A 23,423-nucleotide genomic window follows, 5' to 3' on the forward strand; every position below is an offset into this window, starting at 1 on the left:
AGAGAGAGAGAGAGAGAGAGAGAGAGAGAGAGAGAGAGAGAGAGAGAGAGAGGGAGGGAGGGAGGGAGATAGATGTGTATTTATTTTAAGAAACTGACTCATAAGATTGTGAAGGCTAGCAAGTAAAAAAAACCTGGAGGGCAGGAGGGCCAGCTGGAGACCCAGGGAAGAGCCAGTGATGCAGTCGAGTCCCATTCTGCAGTCTGTTGGCAGAATTCCCTCTTCTTCAGCAGAGGGAATTTTTTTTCTTTTAAGGCCTTCAACTGATTAGATAAGGCCCACCTGTAATATGGAGGGTAACCTGCTTGACACCAAGCCTACTGATTAAATATTAATCTCATCTAAAAAAAATACCTTCGCAGAAACATCTAGAATAATGTTTGACCATAGATCTGGGTACCATGGCCTGGCCAAGTTGACGCATAAAATTAACTATCACAGGCATTTCCGTGGGTAGAGAGATAGAAGGATGAATGGATGTTTGGGTTACAAATGGATGGATGAATGGACACAATTTTATATAAGCATGAGTGTGTAGCTGCGGGTTATTTCACGGAATGGATGTACCATGATTTATTTAACCTTCCCATTGTTGGGTGCTTTGGTTCATTCCTGCTTCTTGCTTATCAGTCATGTGAGCATGGGCGTCTTTGCCTTGGCGTGGCAGATGGAACGCTGGGTCCCTCACAGCCCTGCCTGCAAGACACGCTCGGTCTGGCTCCCACTTGACTCTCACTGGCTTTGTGGTTTCAGATCGGAGGAGCCCTCACCCCAGTGGCTAAAGGAGCTGAAATCCAAGAAGAGGCAAAGCCTGTATGAGAACCAAGCTTGACCAGGTACGAACGGGCTCTGGCGGGAAGACCTGAACGGAGCCTGCAGTCTGAGAAGCCAGGAACGTGGGCAGGGAGGCAGAGGGTCAGAGATTCATGATGTCGTACCATGGGAATGAGAAGGGAAAATGTGGGTGCAGGTGTCCTAGGTGCCTGTAAAGAGGGTTGCAATGATCTGTTTCCTCTAAGGCCAGCCGTCACTGCATCTCAATCCCCTTTTAAAAAATGAGAGGGAGGGCCATCAAAGATCAGCTCAATCTGAAAGGTTCCTTATCTCTCCATTCATGCATGAACCTGTATCATTAAAAATTAACTTGGAAGAAAAAAGATTTAAAAATCAAATGATTACATATGCCCTGGTGTAGGTCCCAAATGACTTAACATCTTGGACTTTGGTTTCCCCATCTGTAAAATGGGGTAACAGAGCCCATGTCCCCGGGTGGCCCCAGGCTCACTGAGAATGCATCTCAGGTGCTTCCTGTAAGTTCGAGGGATGGGAGCACGCAATGCACGGTTCCTAAACGTGGCTCTGCTGTGAGTAGCACAGGACACCCACAGCCCTTTGTCCACAAGCCTGAAATCCAGAACACTCTGACAACAAAGCGTTTTCATCACCCGCTTAGTGACAAAACCTGACCTGCTTGGATATCCTTAATGCTATTTAGACTCTATTTCCCCCGCTTTATATGAATATCCACACATTACACTGTAGGCATATTATGTGCTTGATTATGGGGGTGTTGCGTAATATATGTGCATATAATGTGTTACATAATATTTCTAAATATGTATGTATGCATATATATATGTGTGTGTGTGTGTGTGTGTGTGTGTGCGTGTGTGAATATTTGTATATCATAAACTCCAAGAAAGAATCTAAATTCTGCAGTACATGTATGCTCAAGGGTTTTGGATAAGGGATTAGTGCCCGTGTGTATTTTGTGTTTAGTGCTGTACATATGCGATTGCAGTTAAGCCTCTAGTAATCCACTTGAGGACGCTGAGGCCGGACCCCCGACCTGACTCTAAATTCCACGTTCATTCCAGTGTACTTCATCCTACCCTTCAAAACAAACAAAAAACTCACGTCATCTGTCCTGGCCTGTGGCTTGTGGGAATAGCCATCTTGGGGATTACCAGGAAAGGTTTTAAGGCTTGATGGTAGAGAGAAATTGGGTCACCTGTCCCCGCCACTGACACTAGCCCTGTCCCTTCCTCTCCACACAGGGGACACTGCCACGTCTAATGAACAGAAGAAGCCTTAACTGTCAGAACCCTAAGACAAGGCCATGCTGCTGCCGTTCCTTCCTGCGCAATGGTTACCCGCCCGAGCCCTTCTGGTCGGGTGGAGAACGCCGTCCAGGGCCCCTCGCCCCTCTGCAGGCTCTCCCCGGGTCAGGGCAGAAAGCCTCGCCCTCCTCAAGCACTTACACATCTCCCCAGATAGCACTTCAGGCTGGGAAAGATGCCAGGCTGCACCGAAACGTCCACGCTGGCGGTTCTGTTTCTTTTCATATAAAAATGTGCACTTCTGCCCACTGCAGACGCCTGCAGCAGCTCCAGGCACGCATGTGAGGCTGGACCATCTCCCCAGGTTCCGGAAAACACCTGAATTGTGAAAGCATCTCTTCCCCCAACCCCAGGGAGGTCTTTTTCAAAAGGACATTTCCAAGGAAGAAGAAACCATTCATTTCCTGCTGTAACTGTGGTCCAAGACAGTACCACTGGGCTGGGGGTTTTGATTGCTTTTTTTTTTTTTTTTTTGGCAAGTTCCATCGCCCTCTCAAAGGATCAGCAGTTCTGATTTTTAAACATACCCCTGCCCTCGTTCTTTCAAGTGTGTTGGTCCTTCCAGTGGGGCCATGTACATAGTTGACTCTTTTATTGTGTGTCATTTTTGTTTGCTTTAGAAGGTGATAAAGCAATAATCCAGCCAATTTTCCTTGAGATTTGATATGTATATATGTTTTTACGTTAAAGAACAGGAGGACAGAGGTGTGACTACTTTGCTTGAAGTATCTGATCATCTCAGGTTATCTTATCCCTATCCATGCTTTTAAAAAAAAAAAAATTCTAGTGGTCACCCTTGTGTAGAGTTTCCTGGTTTCTTTTCATCTGAGCTCTGATTTCTGTGGAGTGGTCTTTGTCCCTCGGCCTCAAGGCTCCATGAACTGCAGCCCAAATGGCAGTGCCTTTCCCACTCCAACGTCAGACCCACTCTGAGACTCTTTTTCTCCGGAGTCTCTTTTGAACACCACCTGAGCTGCTGGCATGGAAGAGCCATCCTACATTGGCCTCAGAACAAAGCATGAATGAGGGGTTCTTGCGTTTCTTCTCACTTCTTCCTTCTGTGAGCCCCCCCCCGCCCCCAAATCCACCTGACTAAGTGCTCTTTTTAGGTCCAAATGCAGGAAGGGAGGGTCTTGCTGAAAGTCCCCCCACCAGGCCAGGGACTCCGGGCAGAAGTGCTGGATGCTAGGTGACAAAGGGTAAGGTTCGCCTTGCGTCTTTTTTTCTTGCTAGCTCTAAGTTCATTCCTAGGAATCTCCAAGACCTCTGGGGGCTCCGGACACTCTCTACTGTGTTCTTCTCTTTGGAAATCCTCAACACCAGCCTCCTCCACCTATGAAAGCCCAAGGCCCCAGCAAACATCCCAGAAATGCTTGGCTGGCCACGTTCCATGCCTGGAGTTGCCATAAACTTTGTGCCAACCTTGCCTGGGAGATGCCCATTGGTGAGAAAGATGCTTGGGCAGTTCATGGGGGCAGCCTGGGGTTGCTGAAGGGTCCCTGGGGCTGCGCTCCCTAATGGGTCCACGCGCAGCACTGGCTATATATGGAAATGGTGGGCTCACGCATGCCCCCTCCCCTGACTTCACCCCAAAAGAGGTGAACATCTTTCTTGATAAATCCATTATTTGTAAGTGGTGTCAAAACATGCCTCCCTTCTCCCTGGCCACCTTTCCAAGAGTCTCTATTTTCCCATCATTCTTCCTCCCTTATCTCCCTTTACCACCTCTTCCTTCTCTTGGGGATGGTGTCGGGGGCAGGTGGAGAGCAATCCTGGTTCTCCAGGTTTAGACAAACGGCTGTTCTCCGGAGAGTGGTCGTGGGTCAGCACCATGGACAAGGACCGGAGGGTCCCACCCCCATCCCTCCCTGAGTCCTGTTGGCTGAGCCTTGGCTACTGATGGGCAGTTGTTGGACCCTGTCACCCACCCAACCTTGTGCATCTGTAAGCCTCTTGCATCTATGTTGGGAGGTATGGCCTTGCTTGATAATCGTTTGCATTCTCTTAATTCCCTGAGGAAGTGGTCCATCAGTTCTTTGTAGCCCTTTTGGGGATTAAATTCCTCCAGGAACTACTTCAGTTGATCTTTCTTTTTTAAGGCCCAGCTCATGCTTTATAACAATGCTGATGTAGTGCTTTCCGGATCACTAGGTCCCCTTTAGAGACACTCCTAGTGTGTCCTGACCCCCACTTCCTTTCTTGGCTGCTTTCATCTTTGTCTTTCTGAAGGTGGGAAGAGCCCTTTGGTACCGTCTCAGGCAGTAGGAAATGACCTGTTCTGTTCATGCACATCTCTGAATTCTGAATTAGCCATCTTTTAGCCCAAGTAGACCCGAAAGGAAAGAAAAGCCCTTGAAAATGAGATTGACCCTAGAGGTCTTTTGCCTAACTACCCACACCTTGTTTAGAAATAAAAATTCAGTTCATTCCTTGGTGATGCGGACATACAGAACCCATGCATTTAAACTGACTAGAGCAAGCCCGGTACATCCTCCTCGACTCTCTTGTTTTCTGCAGCCTCATCTCTCCACCGCAGAGCAGACAATCACTGGGGGTCGGGGGCAACCCTCTTCATGCAGGTTCCCCATGACCTCCGGATCCAACCGAGATCAGTGCAGTGAGGTTGGAAGTGGCTGATGCTCAGAGCCTTTGCAGAGAGCTGAGCTAATGGGTTGTTTCTCCTCTTTCTAAAGTGAGTGAGCTCTTTGGGGCTAAGCAAGGAGTTGTATGTTCATTTCTCAAGTTAGCCTGGAGTCATCTTTGGACACCTGTCTCCTTTTAAGCTAACTTAATATGCCTTAATCATCTGTATGCAATCAGGCCATCTGCGTCCTCTAACCTTCCTCCTCCGGGCCTTTGGCTCTGCTTCAATGAGCGTCTTACACAGGAAGCAAGTTCCTAGGGATGCAACATCTCTCCCCCATAGCGCCATCTCTCTGTCCCCCGTCTCTCCCTCCCTCTCTCTCCCTCCCCCTTTCCCTCTCGCCCTCCCTCCCTCCCTCCCCCCCCCTTTCCACACACACCCTTTGCACATCAGCATTTTGACAGATGGTCTTTTAAGTCTGTATATTTTTCCCCTCCCAGTAGATCCCCTTCTTCATGGTCTCTTGCCTAAAGAAACCGGCAGCCTTTGGCTTGTTTTGAAATTCCATGGCGAGGCCTCAAGAATCAGTGTTGTGGAGACTTCCTCAGTCCCACCAGGGAAATTCTGGTGCCAGGGGAACCTCACGGTTTTTGGGGTGTTGAGGGTTTTGAGTGGCGCTGACCTGAGAGCCTCAGGTTGTCTAGCATCGGGGGAGAGGACAATCAGATGGGGGGGGCGCGCGGGGTGTTTTCTAGGGGGACGAGCCAAGTCATGTGTTTTTGGACAAATGTGTGTTTTGTGTGTGTATGCATCCCAGGAAGTGAGGCCAGCAAGGTTTGCTAAGGAGCGAGAATAGAAATAGGCACTAGCCTGTAGTCCTAACCCTTAAAGGCTGTGCAAGGGATTTAGAAAAACCCTCGGCGTGATTGCCCAAAGGAGACGCAGCCACTCCCACCTGGTGCTCATAGCTGCCTTTGTCCGTTAATGTGTGTACGTTTTCCATCCCAACGCCCCAGATTGCCCAGGGAGCCGGGTAAAATGACAAAGCTAAAAATCCACAAGTGTGAGGTCAACTCACCTGCAAAACCAATTGCTTTTTTCAAAGTGACTTGGGCCTGCGTGGACGACAGCGTCCACCCAAGGAGAGGGCCCGTGAGCCTGCCTCTGCCTCCGAGCTTCCGCTGCAGCTCCTCAGTCCCTGGGGTCCCTCCCATGCAGCGTCTCCATCTAGGAAGCTGGATGACTGTTGCCTTTGTGTAAACTACATTTCAGGGTGAGCCTGAGGGGGGATGGGGAGGCAGGAGAAAAGCTCTCTGCAGCGGGAAATACCCTTCCCCCATCGGAAGCCATGGCAGGTCACTTCCATAACAGAGAAACCTTCTATAGATTCGGATGGTGCCTTTCCTCCTGTAACGCTATGTGTTAAAACGGGAAAGCAAGTGTCCCAGGGCCTCGTGATGCCATGGGGGCGGAGGGACAGTGTTGAGGGGGAGGGAGTCACTTGAAGGAGGCAGGACCCACTGGACATGGGGAAGGGGACCCATCGTGGACTCCTCCGCCTTAGGGAGTGGTGCATCCGAGCTGCTGAGCTACTAAGAGTCTCTCTGTTGGAATTCTGGGCAAGCCGAGGTTCTGGGAATGTCGTCACATAGAAAGCCAGTAGGAACAAGTCTGAGCCAGTCTGTATTTCCTTTTGCCCCCACCACCCTTCTAGAGATTTCTTTCTTTCGTCTGGGTGGGTCCCTTCAGGGAGCAGGGCAGGAAGCCAGGTTCTGGCACGTCAGCCTGGGGTTCCCGGCACGCCGACCTGTCAGCCTCTCGCCTTTGCCCCCCCAGTGTCTCCTTCAGTAGTTACCCTCCTGTCTGGTGCCGCGACATCTTCCACGGATCAGACTGGCTTTTTTTGACAATCTCCAGTGACGTGACATCTGCTCCAACAAATCATGCCATTGTCTAAAGAAGAATTTTTAGCTTTTTAATGATTTCATCCCACATAGCCTTACAGATCCTGTAAATAAGGGGCTTACAAAAGTAATATATTGTGTGACACGGGAAGGTATTTTGTACTGTTTCCTAAATCGTCCCAATATCCTAGAAGTCATGCACTTCCAAGATGACTTTTAGCCTCAAACTGCTTTGTAAGATGGGGGCAGGGGGGATTGGAAATATATATAAATATAGACGATATATTTTCCTAACCTTTCTTCTGGGTCCCATCATCAGGTAGTTGAGTCATGATAGAGAAGGAACCCGAGCCCTGTGTGTAGGAAAAGCGGAGCCTGCTGCTGTCGGTGTCCCTGCAATTGCCTTATGAATTCACAAGCCCTAGGAGTTCTGAACAGAAGGCGGACAAGAGGCACTTTACCCAATCCCAGAAAGAACCTCTAATTTGTGTGACTGAGAATTCATCTAGAAAAACCTCTATTTTTAATGTTAAAACAATGGGGCTCCGCGGACCTCACAGAGTATTGGATGTCGACAAGTGCTTTTATATTTTGTAACTGTAAAGAGGTTTCATACGCGCACATGCAGAGCAGTTGGGAATCGAGCCAACTGCCTTAGAACAAGAGGACCTTTGCATGTACAAAGATGTTGCATTCAGACTATGAAAATTGCAAATAAAGCTTTGATGCAAGTTGCATTGGAGAAGTTGGTTGTGTCCGTGTGGATGTAATGGACCCTTCCGTGCATGCACGCCCATCAGCTGAGATCGGTCTCTTGTCCGTGCTGAGCTGGGGGCCAGGCGGCACGAGTGGGTGGCTGGGGTCCTGGGAGAGGGGGCCCGTGGGCACAAAGCAGGATTTCCGTTCAACCTGGGATCGAATCCTTGTTCTTCACCCTCCTGGCTGTGGGATATCTCTGAGCATCAGAGCTCCAAAATGGGATGCTGATAGCGACCTTAGTGAGCAAGAGCTGAAAGCAGTGGTTCTCATATGGGTGGGGTGTTCTCCCAGGAGGACATCTGACCATGACGGGAGACATTTTTGGTTATCACAAGGAGGGGATGGATATGCTACCAGCATCTAGCGGGTAGAGGCCAGGGATGGTGCTCAGCATCCTACAGTGCACAGGAGGTCTGATCCCACCACAAAGAATGACCTGGCCCCAGATGGCAGTAGTGCCGTGGTTGAGAACTCTAGGTTAAGGAAATGTGGCACGTGAAAGTGCTGGGTGCATAGTAGGTCCTCGCGATCCTAAACGTCCTAATGGGAGGGAGTCACGCTTGCAGGCTGTCCCCACCTCTCTGTCTTCCCCTCGGATCCCTAGCAGGTGGTGACTGCATCCCAAGCAAGGTAAGGGGTCGAAACCAACTCTCACAATCACCGCCCGGAAGTACCCCCCTTGGTCTGGCCACAGAGGCAGGATCCTCGGTGAATAAATGTAAGAAAGTGACAGACTGGAGTGCTTTGCTTCCCTGATCTCTCAATGGCTCCCATAGAAAGAAGGTTCTCCATTTACAGATGAGAAGACTGGCTCTGAGATCTCGAGTAAGTCTCACAAGGTCACACAGGTCCACCTGTTTCCCAAGTCCAGCTGTCACCCATATCCGACCAGCATCTCAGGGATGTGAGGTCACTGGATTTTATAGTAACTTGAGGATTTTCACCAAAAACAAACCACAAAAGAAAACGCCGTTGTTTAACAAGTCACTCGTTTGTCCCTCTTTTTATTCATTCGATAATCATTATTAAACACCTACCACAGGCAAAATTATACTGTGTTAGACACTCAAAAATGCATGGATCTAGTTTTTTGGTCATAAATAAGATGACTGTCATGGCCACCTTGATTTCTATTGAGGCTAAAAGCTGGCCCTGGAGCAGGCCTGTCCCCCACGCCTTCTGCTGTGTGACCAGGTAAGTGACTTAACCTCTCTGAAATCAGTTTCCAAACCATCTATAAAATAGGGATCATAACTCCTCCTCTAAAGAAGGGTAGGTGAGGAGTAAACATAATGCACAGTGGCCTGCACATAATAGGTCTTCAATAAATGGTAGCTGTTGTTCATACATATATGCTTTTTACCTGAAGAAAATCAATCTTTGATGGGTCTATTACAGCGTCCCATGGAAATGGTTGAATGGATTTACGCCCAACTTGGAAGGTATGTTTACGGTGATCTAACAAAATTTAGGCCACAAAGCATGTGGAAAAATTGAGATTCTGGGGTCCCTCACTTTAAGAACTGCAGCCTTTCCAAGGATTCCATGCACCCCAATAAGAAGATGGTGGCACCAAGAAGTCAACAGGAGTGGGGGTGGTCACTGGAGAACGCCCATGCTCCCCACCTGGTGCTGTCAGGCTTCCCACAAAGCTGATGAGGTCCGTGTGCCCCCAGGAAGTCATCGGAGGCCCTTGCTGAGGACACAGAGGCACTGGGGCCTCCCTGTGCCCGCTATTGGAGTGAAACGGTCCGGACAGAATCGGGTGGACAGACCGCCGCCTCAGCAGGCCGGGATGTGCTGGGCTGTCAGAAAGCACCCCCATAAATAGGTTGCTCCTTGCAAAGGCAGGCTGTCTGCAGACGGTGTTGGCCCCCCTGTTCTTCCGAAGGCGGCAGCAACAGGTTCATTCTGGGATAGGCAAGGTGGGGAGGCGAGAGCTGCCCTGGCAGGTCCAGACCTTGGGTGGTCTCCATGGGACGTGCACAGCTGACCCCTGTGCGAGCTGGGGATCCACTTGAGGGTCGGAGCCGAGAAGGAGGACCCCTGACAGCCACCAAGCCCAGCTGGTGTCAGAGGGCGGGGCCACAGTCAAGCCCCTGGGCATGTGCTTAGGGGAGGGAACCTGCAAAGACTGGGCACAGCTGAGGGAGGAGAGTGGGTAAATTTCGGGGTTGCCATGTCTCCCGAGAGTCCCCCCGAGCTGCACCATGCCCTAGTTCCCGCTGAGGCTGGGCACAGGCAGGACAGCCAGCCAGCAGCCCATGCATCGTTGGGCCCATGTCCTGCGTATATGAGACACAGCTGTGCATGCCAGGAGTGGGAGTGTGGGAGCCATGGACGGATGGCAGCTGGGTGTGCGGTGTAAATGTGGGTGCCTATGGCCCACTGTGGATATCTGAGATGGGTGTGTGTGTGTGTGTGTGTAAGAGGCTCTGTGCAGTGGGTGGGATGTGACTAGGTACAGTGACCACGGGAGCTCGTGTTAGTTTGCATGTGCATGCATATGTGTGTGTGGATAAACTGGAGAACAGTCCCATGTGTCTGTGTGTTGCGACAATCAGGAGAACCCTTCCACATGACTACTGCAGGGCCTGTACCGTGTGTCACGGTCTCCGTAGGGATGAAGGGGAGCTGTCTGTCTTTAAGTGTTGGTACACAGTAAGTGTTCCATAATTGTGTATGGAATGAATGACCAAATGTATGGAAACGGCTGAAGCAGGTGTCCCAGGGCCTGGTTGGCACCATGCTTCCTCTAAATGTCTGTCTATCATCTGTGTGTCCATCTCCCACCAGTCTGCGGGCTCCTGTTCATCCCAGTCACCCAGCACAGGCCCAGGCACTGAGAAGGTGCTTGTGGAATCTTTGGTGAACAGAGTAGTGAGTGAACAGAAGACTGCAGCTTGGGGGGTGGAGGTGGGAGAGATCCCTGTAGAGGACCCCCCAAGTCCTGCCCTCTGCTCAGGGTCTGGAGGTGATATCTGTACAGAGTTCTGAGAACCCTGTTTGGGGGAAGCAGTTAGGTGTGGGGGAAGGGTACAGGCTTTGGAGCCAGGCCCAATCCCAGCCTAGGGGAAGTGACCTCACCTTGCTGGGCCTTGGGGTTGCCCTCTGAAAAATGGGGACTCTGATCCTCCCAACTGTCCCACTCCCTGTGGCCTACAGTAGGTGCTCAGTGGATGTTTGTTGAATGACTAAAACACTGACCACGTCCATAGGCAGGAAGGCTCTGCGCACAACTCCAATCACATTGACGCCTGGTTTTGCCAGGTGCACCTGATACCCCATTTTCCTTTGGTTGAAGCCAGAGGTATTCCTGGGAAGATGGCAGAACAGCACGGAGCACTGGAGCAGGCTGTGGCTGGCAAGAGCCGTGGAGGCCTTGGAGGCAGCTACAAGGTACTGCGCCGGGAGGGGCCCAGGGGCCCTGGGCCCAGGGCTACTCTTAGGCCTCAGGGTCAGCTTCTCTCCAGAAAGGAGCCAGCCTGGGCCAGGAAGGCACCTCACCCCTCTGCCGTAAATTCGTTTCATGACGTTGCTGCATCTTCCCTCTTCCGTGTGCCGGTCTGCAAGATGAAACTGTTCACATACGCCCTGCCTGTCTCAGTGGGGCCCAGGGGGTCCGGGGGTTTCAGGAGATATGGCACTGACTCTCCTGCTGACATTAGTCCAGTTCCCGGCCCTCTCTGGGCCTCAACAGCCCTATTTTTAAAATGGGAATGATACCCACACTCCTTAGCCCCCAGAGCTGGTGTGAGAGCTAGATGCAAGTGCCATTGCCAAGGCCAGCTAACAGAGCGTTGGAATCTGCTGGCTCTGCCCTCTCTAAGCTACCCCTGATGGCTTTAACTCAAGACAGCCTACGGATGAGTTGACTAAAGAGATAACAGGATGGGGCATTTCTGAGGTTGTGCTGGTGGCTTTAACCACGGTGAGGAGACAGGGAGGAGACGAGCAGCAGAGAGACCTGCCTGGCTCTGGGCCTGATCCGTGGGAGACATCGAGCCAGCCTTGCCCTGCAGAGCCTCCGGTTTGTCCTAGAAAGAGTACAGCATTCTCTCATGACCTCTAAGGGCCTTGGCAAATCCCCCAGAAGCAGCTGCCCACCGGGGAGGTGGGTGCCGCTGCTGAGTCTTCCTGTCTCCCTTTGCCATCTGTGGGCCTTGCCCTGTCCACACCAGTGAGCGGGAGAAAAGAGCCAGCTGACTTCATGAATCCAGGTGCTTCCACTTAACTTCCTGTGCAGCCTGGGACATGTGACTCACCCTTTCTGAGCCTTCTATTAAATGGCCCGAGTAGATATTCCCCAAGGATCGTTTAAAAAGACAGTCTGTGCGTCTAGCTGTGGGAGAGGCAACACCTTTCTCTGCCTTTGTACCCTTTTTTTTTGCCTCTGGGCCTGGGGCAGGTGAAGGTCAACCAGAGGTTGGAAATTGGTGTTTTGTCTCCTCTGCACAGTTTTTTTTTTTTTTAATGGGGAAACTTCACATTAAGGTAAACATCAATTTCTAGCCTTGCTTGAAAAGTTTAGACAGAGCCCACATTCCCTCCTGGCTGCCGTAAGCGACTTCATTTCCCTGCAGTAAGCGACTTCATTTCCCTGCAGTAGTCCCTCCTGTCATCAATCTATTAGGCTCCAGACTGGCGCTCTCTAGATAACGAGTGGCAACCCCTGGTTTGAGGTTCCTGGAGGAGTTCCCCGCTATGGCCACCAGAGAGCAGTGCAAGACTGCGGCAGTGCTGGCTCCAGGCTGGTACAAGGCCGAGCTGACGGAGTGGAAGGATGGTGCCTCCCTCCATTGCCCCAAGGAGGACCTCACAGGATAGGCGCTGGGGCTGGGAGCCCCGCCATGGGGAGACACTCAGGACACTGCCCTTCCAGGTGATCGTATACGAAATGGAGAACTTCCAGGGCAAGCGGTGCGAGCTCTCAGCTGAGTGTCCCAACCTGACGGACAGCCTGCTGGAGAAGGTGGGCTCCATCCGTGTGGAGTCGGGGCCGTGAGTAACTGGACCCCCAGCCCCTCCTCACAGCCCTTAGACTTCTGGGAGTCAGGAGGTCAGGGTTCGAGCTCTAGTTATGCTGTGGGGCCTTAGGCAACTCCCGTCCCCTCTCTGGCCTCAGTTTTCCCAACTGTAAAATGAAGGAGTTGACCTGTGATTCTCTTAGAATCCTTCTAGCTCTTGACCTCTGTGGCAGATAGCAGAGTGCAGTGGGAAAAGAACAGAGAGGACAGCCCAGCACCTAACTCAGTGCCTGAGAAGTGGGGTTTAATCATTATACTCTCAATAATATTTATTATTATTTTTAAGTATTTTATTGGGGAATTGGGGAAGGGAACATTGTTGGGGAATTGGAAAAAGGGGACATTGTGTTTTTCCAGGACCCATCAGCTCCAAGTCAAGTTGTTGTCCTTCAATCTTAGTTGTGGAGGGTGCAGCTCAGCTCCAAGTCCAGTGTTCACTCTAGTTGCCAGGGAAGGGGGGGGTTCGGGGGGGATATGGGCGCAGCTCACCATCCCATGCGAGAGTCAAACCCGCATGGGATTGATGTTAAGAGCACGCACTCTCACCAGCTCAGCTGCAGCTCAGCTCGGTTGCAGCTCACTGGCCCATGTGGGAATTAAACCTGCAACCCTGTTGCTCAGAGCTCGCGCTCTTAACTCGGCCGGCCCTCAATCATATTTATGACATCTAAAACTTAACATGCATTATATCACTGAAGCCTCACAGTCGCCCTAGGAGAGAGGTGCCTTCTTATCCCCATTTGACAGATGAGGAAACTGAGGCTAATGTGGTTAAGTGTCTGGTCCATGTCCACACAGCAAGCAGGTGTTCCAGGTGGTCTCTGCATTCTCACCTTCAGATGGAAAGTCCAGGCTCTGGCACTAACCAGCTGAGTGATCCTGGGCAAGGTGTTCACCCTCCAGGCCTCTGTTTTTTCATCTGTCAAGTGGGGATAACAATTGGGTTTACTTCAGAGGGGGTTTTGTGAAATGAATGGAAACATGCACATAAATAATAATAATAATAATATAATAATAATAATAACAAGCCATCTATGGAATACTGACCGTGTGCCAGACATTGTACTAAGGGCTTTTCCAAGCACCTGACACACAGAGGCTGCACATAAAATAGATTCTCAATATGATTTCCCAGGAAGGTTTTCCGGCTCAGAGTCTCAGCTCCCAGTATAACCCAGTAGTTTCTTCAATAACAGGACCCGAGATCAGCAGTAGGGTTGGCAGGAGGGTGCCAGGTCAGAGGTCAGTTATGGGCCCTTCCGTCACTAGATTTGGGTCCTCCCTCACCTGCAGCAGAGGTGACCCAAGCCTCTTCCCTCCTACAGGTGGCTGGCATTCGAAGGCAGAGCCTTCCACGGGGAGCAGTTTGTCCTGGAAAAGGGGGATTACCCTCGCTGGGATGCCTGGTCCAACAGCCACCACAGTGACAGCCTCCTGTCCCTCCGGCCTCTGCACATGGTAAGTACAGCTCCTGCCCCCTTCTAGAAGCTTCTAGCAGCAGGACATGCTGGGAGTTGGTCAGGCCAGCTCATTTTACAAGCTCGGCCTAGGGCTTCGCCAGCATGGGCCTGGCCTGGGAAGGGCCCTCGTCACTTCTGACCTAAATGATTGTGTGGGACAAGAAGAGGCTGGCTATCAAATGGTCACTGGGCTGGGGCTGGAGACATCAGGATTCACATCTTGAATTGGCCAGCACGGTACTGGCACTTGCCTCTGTAATCCTATTAAAATTCAGGACCATATGGCCCAGTCTCAGATCAGTACTGTGGTCAAAGAAACACAGTCTAGAAAATTGCTTCAACAAGTAAGTGCAGAACTCAGGCTCAGGTTCTTTGCTTGCGTTTGTCAAACACCTGAAAGGGACTCGGCCCACGTCACACTTTAAGATGTCGCTCTGCCCTCCCACCTGCTTTACTTACACTCGGTGGCAGCTCCAGCCCCGTCTCCTTGTCACAATCATGGGTGCCCCTTTGAGGGCAGTGGGAAGACCCAATCAGAGCCTGGTTTAGTAATGAGGGAATGCTCCTACATTAATAATTTTGATCTCCTTCCACCCTCTCCGTGCCTCAGTTTCTCTGTCTGTCCCCTGATGGGCTTAAATGAGACCTGAAAGGCCCCCTTGGTTTCACGGCCCCCCGTTCTGGGCACGGGAGCAGCTGGTTCACGCCACGATCTTGCCCCCAGGATGGTCCGGATCACAAGCTTCACCTGTTTGAGAACGCGGCTTTCAGTGGCCGGAGGATGGAGATAGTGGATGACGACGTGCCCAGCCTCTGGGCTCATGGCTTCCAGGACCGTGTGGCGAGCGTCCGGGCCATCAATGGGACGTAAGGGACCCAACCCCCACTCTTACCCCTGCCCCGTCCTCTGGTCAGTCACTCCCCTGGCTCCACACAGAATCTGTTCACTGTGTTTTCTGCTGCCCCTGTCTGGAGGCCCTTCCTGCATGTCGGCTGCTCCTGTTCCATCTTTGCTCAGAGCCCCACTTGAGAGGCCCCAGGAGTTGAATGTCCAATTGCTTGCACTCTTGTACCACTGGATTTCCAAGAAGCCTTGACTTATAGAAAGTTTTATCTATTTTTTTATTCATATGAAATCTGTTCCTCCCACCTGTACCCATCAAAGTCTTCACTCCTTTTCTGAACAACTCCCGGCTCTCGAACTGATTTTCTGTTTTTTGTTTTTGTTTTTTGCCTTTACACAGTCCTTGTCCTCCTTACCAGGGGGCCGAGGATGTATGTGGTTCTCTAGGTATGGTCTGAATAGTATGTAGGAAAGCAGGCTCATCACCTCCCTCCTTCCAGGCTTAATATCTCTGTTAATGCAACCTTAGTATCAGCTTCCCTTTGTCAGTGACTACATCTCACTTGTGGGTGCATCTCAACATGGTCAGATGCTGGCTTTGAAAGCCTCGGTCTGGCTGGAGGTGGGAGATGGGAGGCTAACCATCCTCACCCCAACCTTGGTATCCCGGCAGGTGGGTTGCCTATGAGTTTCCCGGCTACCGCGGGCGCCAGTACGTGTTCGAGCGGGGCGAGTACCGCCACTGGAACGAGTGGGACGCCAACCAGCCGCAGCTGCAGTCCGTGCGCCGCATCCGCGACCAGAAGTGGCATCAGCGGGGCTGCTTCCTCCGCAGCTGAAGGGCGCCCAGGCCCCAGCGGGCCAGGCCTGCCTTGGGGGTTCAGCAAGGACAAGAGGACGAGGCCCCAGGGCTGGGCCGAGGGCCTGCCTGTCCACCCTTCCCCGGGACCTGCTCAATAAAGCCTGGGGCCGGTCCCCCACCTGCCATGTTCCTCTGCAGTCACTTCCTGCGTGGGCCAGGCCGCGGGTGGAGCCTGTGGGAGAGGCAGGCGGAAGGCGGCGGCTTGAGGGTTCTAAGACTCCCAACGGGGGGCTGTGAGCTGTGCTCCTACCCTCGGCTCCACCTAGTCCTTCCAGGCAGAATCTCATGAACACCCTGCCTGGATCCTGTGTCTCTCTGCCTGTCTGTCAGTCCACCTCCCTCCCTTCCTTCCATCCCTCCATCCCTCCATCTACTCGTTTTTTCTTTCTTCCTTCCATCTTTCTATGTTTTCTTCTTTCCTTTTATTTATTCATCTTTCCTTCCACCCACCCATCTTTCTATTCATATTTCCATCCATTCATCCATCCATTCCTCCATCCATTCTTCCATTGATCCATCCATCCTCTCTCCTCTCATCCGTCCGTCCATCCATCCATCCATCCATCCATCTATCCATCCATCTATCCATCATTTCCCTTTCTGTCTTTGTCAGTCTCTGTTTTCATTGATTTATTCAGCAAATGCCAAGCCCTGTTTAAGGCCTGAGGACACAGCAGTGAGCAAAGTCCTATCCTCATGAAGCCCACCTGCTATGGGAGAGACAGAGAATAAATAAACAAGTAGATGTTGAATACAATGTTGGGAGGTGGTAAGTGCAAAGGACAAGCAAGCAGGGTACGTGGATGAAGGGTGATGGGGAGGTGTCGTCAGAGAACGCTGAACTGAGGACATGACATTTGAGCTCATATCTGAACGAACCACGAGAACACTCCAGGCAGAGGGACAATAGGCGGGCAGGTCCTAGGCAGGAGTGTGCCGGGGTGATGGAGACACAGCAAGGAGGCCGGTAGGTCTGGAATGGATTAAATGCTAGAACGGGGAGGGGGTCAGACAGGGAGTGGGGTCAGGGCATTTAGGGGTCCACAGACTCTGGGGAGCTGACTCTGTGAGAGAGCAAGGAGCCATGGAGACTTTGAGCGAGCGAGACATATCTGCCTTGGGGTTCAGTAGGATGGCTCTGGCTGTGGCTCACAGCATAGGTCGTGGGGCCAAGGGGGACGCAAGGAGACCAGTTGGGAGGCTACTGCAGCGATCGGGGTGACCTCTGATGGCGTCATCTCCCAACCCTCTCTCTTGCATCAGTAACTCTGTCCCCCTGCCCAGAGGCCTTTCTTTGCAGCCTTGCCTGGGGGACTGAGCCCCTATCCCACCCCCCACCACTGACTGTCACTTCACTGAGACCCAGTGGCTTCATCTGGCCCAAGGGGGGACACTGTGGCAATGCCAGGCACAAATGTGAGCCTCCTCTGGCCCCAGTGGGAGGAGAAGGGAGTGTCCAGTCTGACAGACAGATGACAGCTGGCTTCCCCAAGGCCCAGGGACCAGCTCCACCCCTCCCACCTCCATGAGCCAATCCTGCATCCTTTCCCTGACTTTGCTCACAAGCCGTGCCCAGAGCCTGTTTCAGCCCCTGAAGCCTCCCCACACTTACGCAGCTGGTGTGTGGGAGGCCTGTGGGGGCATAAGGAAGGCATTGAAAAGAATACAGCAACTTTCGCTTACTCCAGCCTGCATAGTTTTTTAAAATATGCATAGTCAAGAAATCGCCTTGAATTATTTTTACTTTGGAGTGTAGGGGAGAGGTCGGATGGGGCCTCAGGCTCAATGGGGCGGGGGTGAGGGGCACCCAGCAACCGGGCAGATGAAAGGCAGGGTTTGACCCCCCATGCATGAACCCCTCATTCCCTCACCCCTTCCATCTTCCAGGACCCACCTCCTCCTCCCTCTCATAAAGAGAGGCCTGTCATGCTTTATAAATCCGTGCTTCCTGAAGGCCAGACCCAATGCTGGGCTTTTTATACATCATCTTATTGAACTCTAAGAATGATCTTGGAAGGTCAGCATGGTTACTCAGCCTATTTAACAGATGAGGAAACTGAGGTTCAGAGAGGCAGTATCACATTGGCAGGAACTCACAGATAGAGAGCCGTAGAACTCAGGTTTGAACCCTAGAACATCTGCTCCTGAGCCCCCACACTCTCATGTACCCATTAGGGGCAGGTGGGTGCTTTAGATCATCACCTCTAATCTTCAGACAGGTGGTAATGATCCTCACTTGCAGAAAGAAAAACTGAGGCCCAGAGTACTGAAGAAAGGCAAACCTCATTTTATTGCACTTCGCTTTATTGTGCTTTACAGATGTTGCGGGTTTTTTTACAAATTGAAGGCACGCGTCTCCACCAGCAAGAAAGATTGGGACCCGCTTATTGCAGTGGTCTGGAACTGAAACCACAATTTCTCCGAGGTATGCCTGTAAGGGCCACAGCTCTTATGTGGTGGGACTAGGACTCTAGTTCATGTCCATCTCCAAAGCTCATTTCTCCCCACCCACCAGCTACTGCTGCTATGGTTGGCTAAACTGACTTCTGCTTTGCCACTGCAGCTGCTGGCTGTGGGAGTGGCTACTGTTTATTGAGCACATACTGTGTTCTAGGCATCGGGCCAGGACCTGTTCATGCCTGGTCTCTGCTGACACCCAGGAGGCCCAGAACGGCTCCCAGGTAACGGGTCAGGAAAAGGCTTGCAAGGAAGCCCACTCAGCGCTAGGTCAGTGTGCCCCTTTCTCCCTCGGTCCCAGAGAGGTCTGGAGCTGGGCTGACTTGAGAAGTGGGGTTCAGCTGGACCCCCAGATCCAGGGCAGACCCAGGAGGTCACTGATGTCTGAGCGAGTCTGTCCAAAGCCCCAGACCCATAAGAACCACTGGCATCAGGGAGTGCTTACTCTCTGCAGGTGCTTCCATATATTATCCCATTTAATCCTCCTAATGGTCTCAGAAACTCAGAGAAGAAAGACCAACTGCTGAGGCCACACAGCAGGGAGCAGCAGAGCTGGGATTTGAGCCCAGGCCTGTCTAGCTCCAAAAGGCTGTTTGTTCTTAGCTCCAGCCCAGCCTCAGATTCTGTCTAACACAGAACCTGAGAAGGACCATGAAGCAGCGTGTCCCTCAGTGACACGAGAGTGAGACTCAGGGCCAGGAAATGACTTTACCTGCTTAATTTCAAGAGGCAGTGCTGCCTCATGGTCAGAAGCAGTATGGTCAAGGGATCAGAGGCAGTCTGACTGACGTGGGTCCTTGATCCACACCACCTGGCTCCCTTTCCAGGCTCTACCTCCTACTGTGTGCCTTTAGGCAAGTCGCTTTACCTCTCTGTGCCTCAGTTTCCTCATCTATAACACGGAGATAATAACACTCCCTATCTCATAGGTTGTCGTGAGTGTTAACGAGAGTCGGATTTGCAGAAAGGGTTGAGAACGAAAGCTAAAGCAAACTGGGTGCAATCTAAGTGTTCATCCTCCTCCTCCTCCTCCTCAAAAGTGATGGCCCTGGGGACAAGCTGCATGGCTGCATGGCAGAGGGACCTCCCAGGTACTCAACAATGGGCGACCCAATGGAAACAAGGAAACCAGGCTCCACGGCCAGGCTTGGAGAATCTGAGCCGTGACAAGCCTTCATGGGGAGAGCAGGACCCAGGGGTGAGCAGGGCTGGTGGAGACAGGACTGGAGCCCGAGGGTCTCAGGAGTTGGGTGGCAGGCTCACGGGCATCTCTTAGGGCTCCACTAATGTCAAGCCTCTGCGAATGCATCCCCCACTCCTGATTCTCTTGGGGCCCTCTTGCCACTTCCTGCTGTCAGATGACCCCTACTCCCCAGCCTTACCCAGGACGTCTTGTACCTGCCCCTGGATGTCCATAGGTGCTGTCTGAGCTTCCACACATCCCTTAAAACTTACAGTGTTGGTGTGTGAGGGCCACTTTTGGTTGCCGACATCTGCATGCCTGCGTGCCTGGGGGCAGCTGGAATTCTGGGAGTTAGCACCTAGTAGGAGTAGCTGTCATCCAATGACTATAGGAATCGGTGTATTGGGGCCGGCCGAGTGGCTCAGTTGGTTAAGAGCTCACTCAAGAGTACGATCTCTGAGCAACAGGGTCGCTGGTTCAATTCCCGGCCCGAGCTGAGCTGCCGCTGAGCCACCCACAGGTGGCAGGATGGCTCAGCTAAAAAAAAAAAAAAACACCAAACAAACAGGAATCGGTGTATAAATACTCCAGCTCCCCTACCCTCAGGTGGGAACTTTACGAACGAAGCCTTCCTCCCCATATTGGAAAATCATAGTGCCCACGGCAATGCCACCTATGGTGTTTGCATCACCTCTGGGCCACTCTGCAGCTGTGGCTGTATTATGTTCAAGAGGGTTCTTCACAGGTGCATGCAAATGTCAAACACACATTCGGTTCATGATTAACTTCCTACCTAAACTTTCCATCGTAAGTAGCGCAACTACCTAACTCCTTTGTCACATCATCTGGTAGAGTTGTGTGCAAACCTTTGTATATTGAAATACATATAATTACACATTTTGTTTTATTATCCTTTTATATTACAGTTAGGACATTTCAATATTATTTTATCCTGAAAGCATGTATATTAATGGTTATGGTATCAATTTGATTTCAAAAAGTAAAGTGGGGGCAGCTGGTTAGCTCAGGTGGTTAGAGCGCAGGCTCATACACCAAGGTTGCCGGTTCGATCCCCACATGGGCCACTGAGCTGCGCCCTCCACAACTAGATTGAAGACAACTACTTGACTTGGAGCCGATGGGCCCTGGAAAAACACACTGTTCCCCAATAAAAAATAAAAAATAAAAAAAGTAAATCGGCTGTCGCAAAATAATCATCATGAGGAGAATATTGGTGCTAATAGATTTGAGAGCTTCTCAACTTGCTCACTGTGGCTCCTTCTAGCTCCGAATCCTTTGCGTCAAACTGTCTTTGGTGACACCCAGGCCTATTGTCTCAATAGCAGTGAGAAGGCGAGGCAGAGAGGAGGGTCCAAGCCCTCTCTCTCCGTGTATCAGTCAGGCTATGCTGGGTAACAAGCAGCCCCCAGTCTTGCTAATTTATAACAACAAAGGCTCATTTGTCACTCATGCCACATGTCTAATGCTGGTCAGTAGGGACCTCTTCTCCACATAGTCAGTCACGGAGCCAGGCTAATGGAGGCTCTGCCACCTTGCAACGCTGCCATCTCAGGGCAATGGAAAAGAAAACACTGGAAAGTCTGGCACCTGCCACAAAATGATTAGACCCGGAAATTATACCTGTCACGTCGTCTGCTTAGAATCCACATGACCTCACTTAAAATCAAGAAGACCCAGTGGCGACCTGCTCACTGATACACTTGATATTGGCCACCTTCCCTTTCCTGCCTCCCTGCCCCCCTCCCTGCTGATACTTCCTGGGATCACCTCCCAAATAAACTACTTGCACTTGAACTTAGAGTCGACCTACTTATCTTAGAGTCTGCTTCTGGTAAAACCCAAACTAAGACACTTACGTATCTCTTCATCTTTTATTCACTAATTCAGATAGTTAACAAATATTTCCTGAGCACCTACTATGTGCTGGACCCTAGGCAGGCACTGAGGCTACAAACATGATTGAGCCTTGGCCCACCTCTCATTGAGCTCATTGTCTAGATGAACGAATGACCCAGGGCACACCACAGGCAAAGCACTTTGAGATCTTAAGAACCTGTCAGCTGTAAGACCGACCAAGGCAAGGACCTTGTCTGTATCACTCCCCATTGAGTCCACAGCTGACACACAGCACGTGCTCAGGATGTAGGAATACATGAATGGATGAATATAGAGAAGCACCCAAGCTGCTAACAATCTCTGGCCTCACACCTTTGAGTGCAGGGATGAAGAAAAAAATAAATATAAAAGACTTTGAAAATATTGCAGTCCACGTAGTTGCAAGAGTAATGAATAACGGAAGAGGAACAGTTGCTGAGCGCTTTCTATGGGTTAGAAACTCTACTGGGGGCTTCTCATGATTGTTCATTGTCCAAAGGGTATAATTATGAATGCTACAGTGTTTAAATCCTGGCAATTGTGAAGAAGAAGGAAACTTCAATTTGCAGGTGAGAAAACTGAAGTAGGAGCAGGAGAGTAGCGTAGGGTGAAGGCTCTGGAGTCTTAAGAGCCCTGAGTTCTGAGTTCAAATCCTGTCTCCACCACTTCCTGGCTATGTCACCTTGGACAAGTTATTTAACTCCTCTAAGCCTCAGCTTTCTTATATGTTAACAGGAGAGACTAATAATATTTACTTCAAATATGGTAGGGAGGATTGAATTTAATGAGACAGCAGATAGAGAATCCTCCAGTGAGCTTAGCAGGGGCTCAATGCACAAAGCCCAGCTCTACTACTCACTAGCTGTGCAACCTTGGGCAAGTTGCTTAATCTCTCTGAGCCTTAACTCTCTCTTCTGTAAAACAGATGATTGATAAATGCAAGACTTACCTCTTAGGTTTCTTGGGAGGATTGAAATAAGTATGGATAGTAAGTGACTCATGAGATATCATACTATCTGAATGTTAGTAATTCTTTTCTATTTATTGAGACTTGACCAGGTCTTGAATCCATCCATTTGTTCAGCAAATTTAATTGACATCTGTTATGGATTGAATTGTGTCCAAAAAAGATATGTTGAAGTGCTAACCCCCAGTACTTCAGAATGTGGCCTTATTTGGAAATAAGGTCTTTGTAGAGGAAAGCAAGTTAAAATGAGGGCTTTAGGGTGGACCTGAGTCCAATATGGCCGGTGTCTTTATAAAAAGGGGAAATTGGACATGGGCAGAGGGAAGACAATGTGAAGACACACAGGGAGAAGACGGCTATGGGACTGGAGTGATGTGTCTACCAGCCAAGAATTGTGGGCAATCTCCACCCTTAGAGCACCCCAGGACTGAGTGTAGCTTGCTGACACCTTGGTTTCAGAGTGCAAGCCTCTAGCACTGCGAGGCAGTAAATTTCAGGGGGTGGTGGTGGGAGTTGGCATTATTTTTATTGTGGTAAAATACTCATGACACAAAGTTTACCACTTTAACCATTTTAAGTTCATTCATATTGTTGTACAACCATCACTACCATCCATCCCCGGAGCTTTTGTCATCGTGCAAAACTGACACTGCACCCATCACATACCAGCTCCCAGTTGTCCTTCCTTCCAGCCCCTGGCACCCACTATTCTACTTTCTGTCTCTATAAATTTAACTGCTCTAGGTACCTCATATAAGTGAAATTATATGGTATTTTTCCTCTTGTATCTGGCTTATTACACTTAGCATAATGTCTTCAAGATTCATCCATGTTGTAGCAGGTGTCAGAATTTCCTTCCTTTTTAAGGCTGAATAATATTTCATGGTATGGACATGCACAATTTGTTTATCCATCTGACAGTGGACACTTTGGTTGCTTTCACCTTTTGGCTATTGTGAACAATGCTGCTGTGAACACGGGTGTATAAGCATCTGCTGGAGATCCTGCCTTAATTCTTTTCGGTGTGTACCCAGAAGTGGAATTGCTGGATCGGATGGTAATACTATGCTTGATTTTTGCAGGATCCACCATATTGTTTTCCATACAGGTGGCACCATTTTATATCCCAAATTTTTGTTGCTTTAAGCCACTCAGTTTTGGTCGTTTGTTACAGCAGCCCTAGGAAACTAATAAAAGCACCTACTACGTGTCAGGCACTGGGGTCTGGCGATTTGGTGGTAAAGTAAGAGCTCTTCTTATGATGCTCATCTTCTAATTGGAAATGCAGCAAATAAAAGAGTGGTGAGAAGCGCTATAGAGAGAAACAGCTTGGCTAGGGGACTCAGGTGTGTGTGTGTGT

The 23,423-nt window shown here is 50.5% G+C and overlaps 2 protein-coding genes across 10 annotated transcripts in view; both read left to right on the top strand.

Moving 5' to 3' along the window:
• The window catches only part of KIAA1671 (KIAA1671 ortholog), a 183,703-nt gene extending 176,360 nt beyond the window's left edge, over positions 1-7,343 (top strand). For all 3 annotated transcript variants that reach the window (XM_019663958.1, XM_019663956.1, XM_019663957.1), the window contains exons 11-12: positions 754-836; positions 2,058-7,343. In XM_019663958.1, the coding sequence (XP_019519503.1) occupies positions 754-832 (79 nt within the window). In that variant the 3' untranslated portion in view covers positions 833-836; positions 2,058-7,343. The remainder of the gene's footprint in view (positions 1-753; positions 837-2,057) is intronic.
• A 1,846-nt stretch (positions 7,344-9,189) lies between these two features.
• Positions 9,190-15,685, top strand: CRYBB3 (crystallin beta B3). Of its 7 annotated transcripts, XM_019663937.1 has the most exons (7): positions 9,243-9,271; positions 10,164-10,217; positions 10,672-10,766; positions 12,250-12,368; positions 13,720-13,852; positions 14,579-14,721; positions 15,372-15,675. In XM_019663937.1, the coding sequence occupies exons 3-7, from the start codon at positions 10,692-10,694 to the stop codon at positions 15,535-15,537; spliced, it is 636 nt and encodes a 211-aa protein (XP_019519482.1). In that variant the 5' UTR covers positions 9,243-9,271; positions 10,164-10,217; positions 10,672-10,691; the 3' UTR covers positions 15,538-15,675. The 7 variants fall into 7 exon arrangements, with proteins under 7 accessions (XP_019519478.1, XP_019519483.1, XP_019519479.1 ...); XM_019663933.1 differs by lacking the exon at positions 10,164-10,217 and having other exon boundaries at positions 9,190-9,271; positions 15,372-15,685; XM_019663938.1 differs by lacking the exon at positions 10,164-10,217 and having other exon boundaries at positions 9,214-9,292; positions 10,676-10,766.
• Positions 15,686-23,423: the final 7,738 nt, after the last annotated feature.

This window comes from Hipposideros armiger, unplaced genomic scaffold, assembly GCF_001890085.2.
Source record: "Hipposideros armiger isolate ML-2016 unplaced genomic scaffold, ASM189008v1 scaffold_411, whole genome shotgun sequence".
Taxonomy (NCBI): domain Eukaryota; kingdom Metazoa; phylum Chordata; class Mammalia; order Chiroptera; family Hipposideridae; genus Hipposideros; species Hipposideros armiger.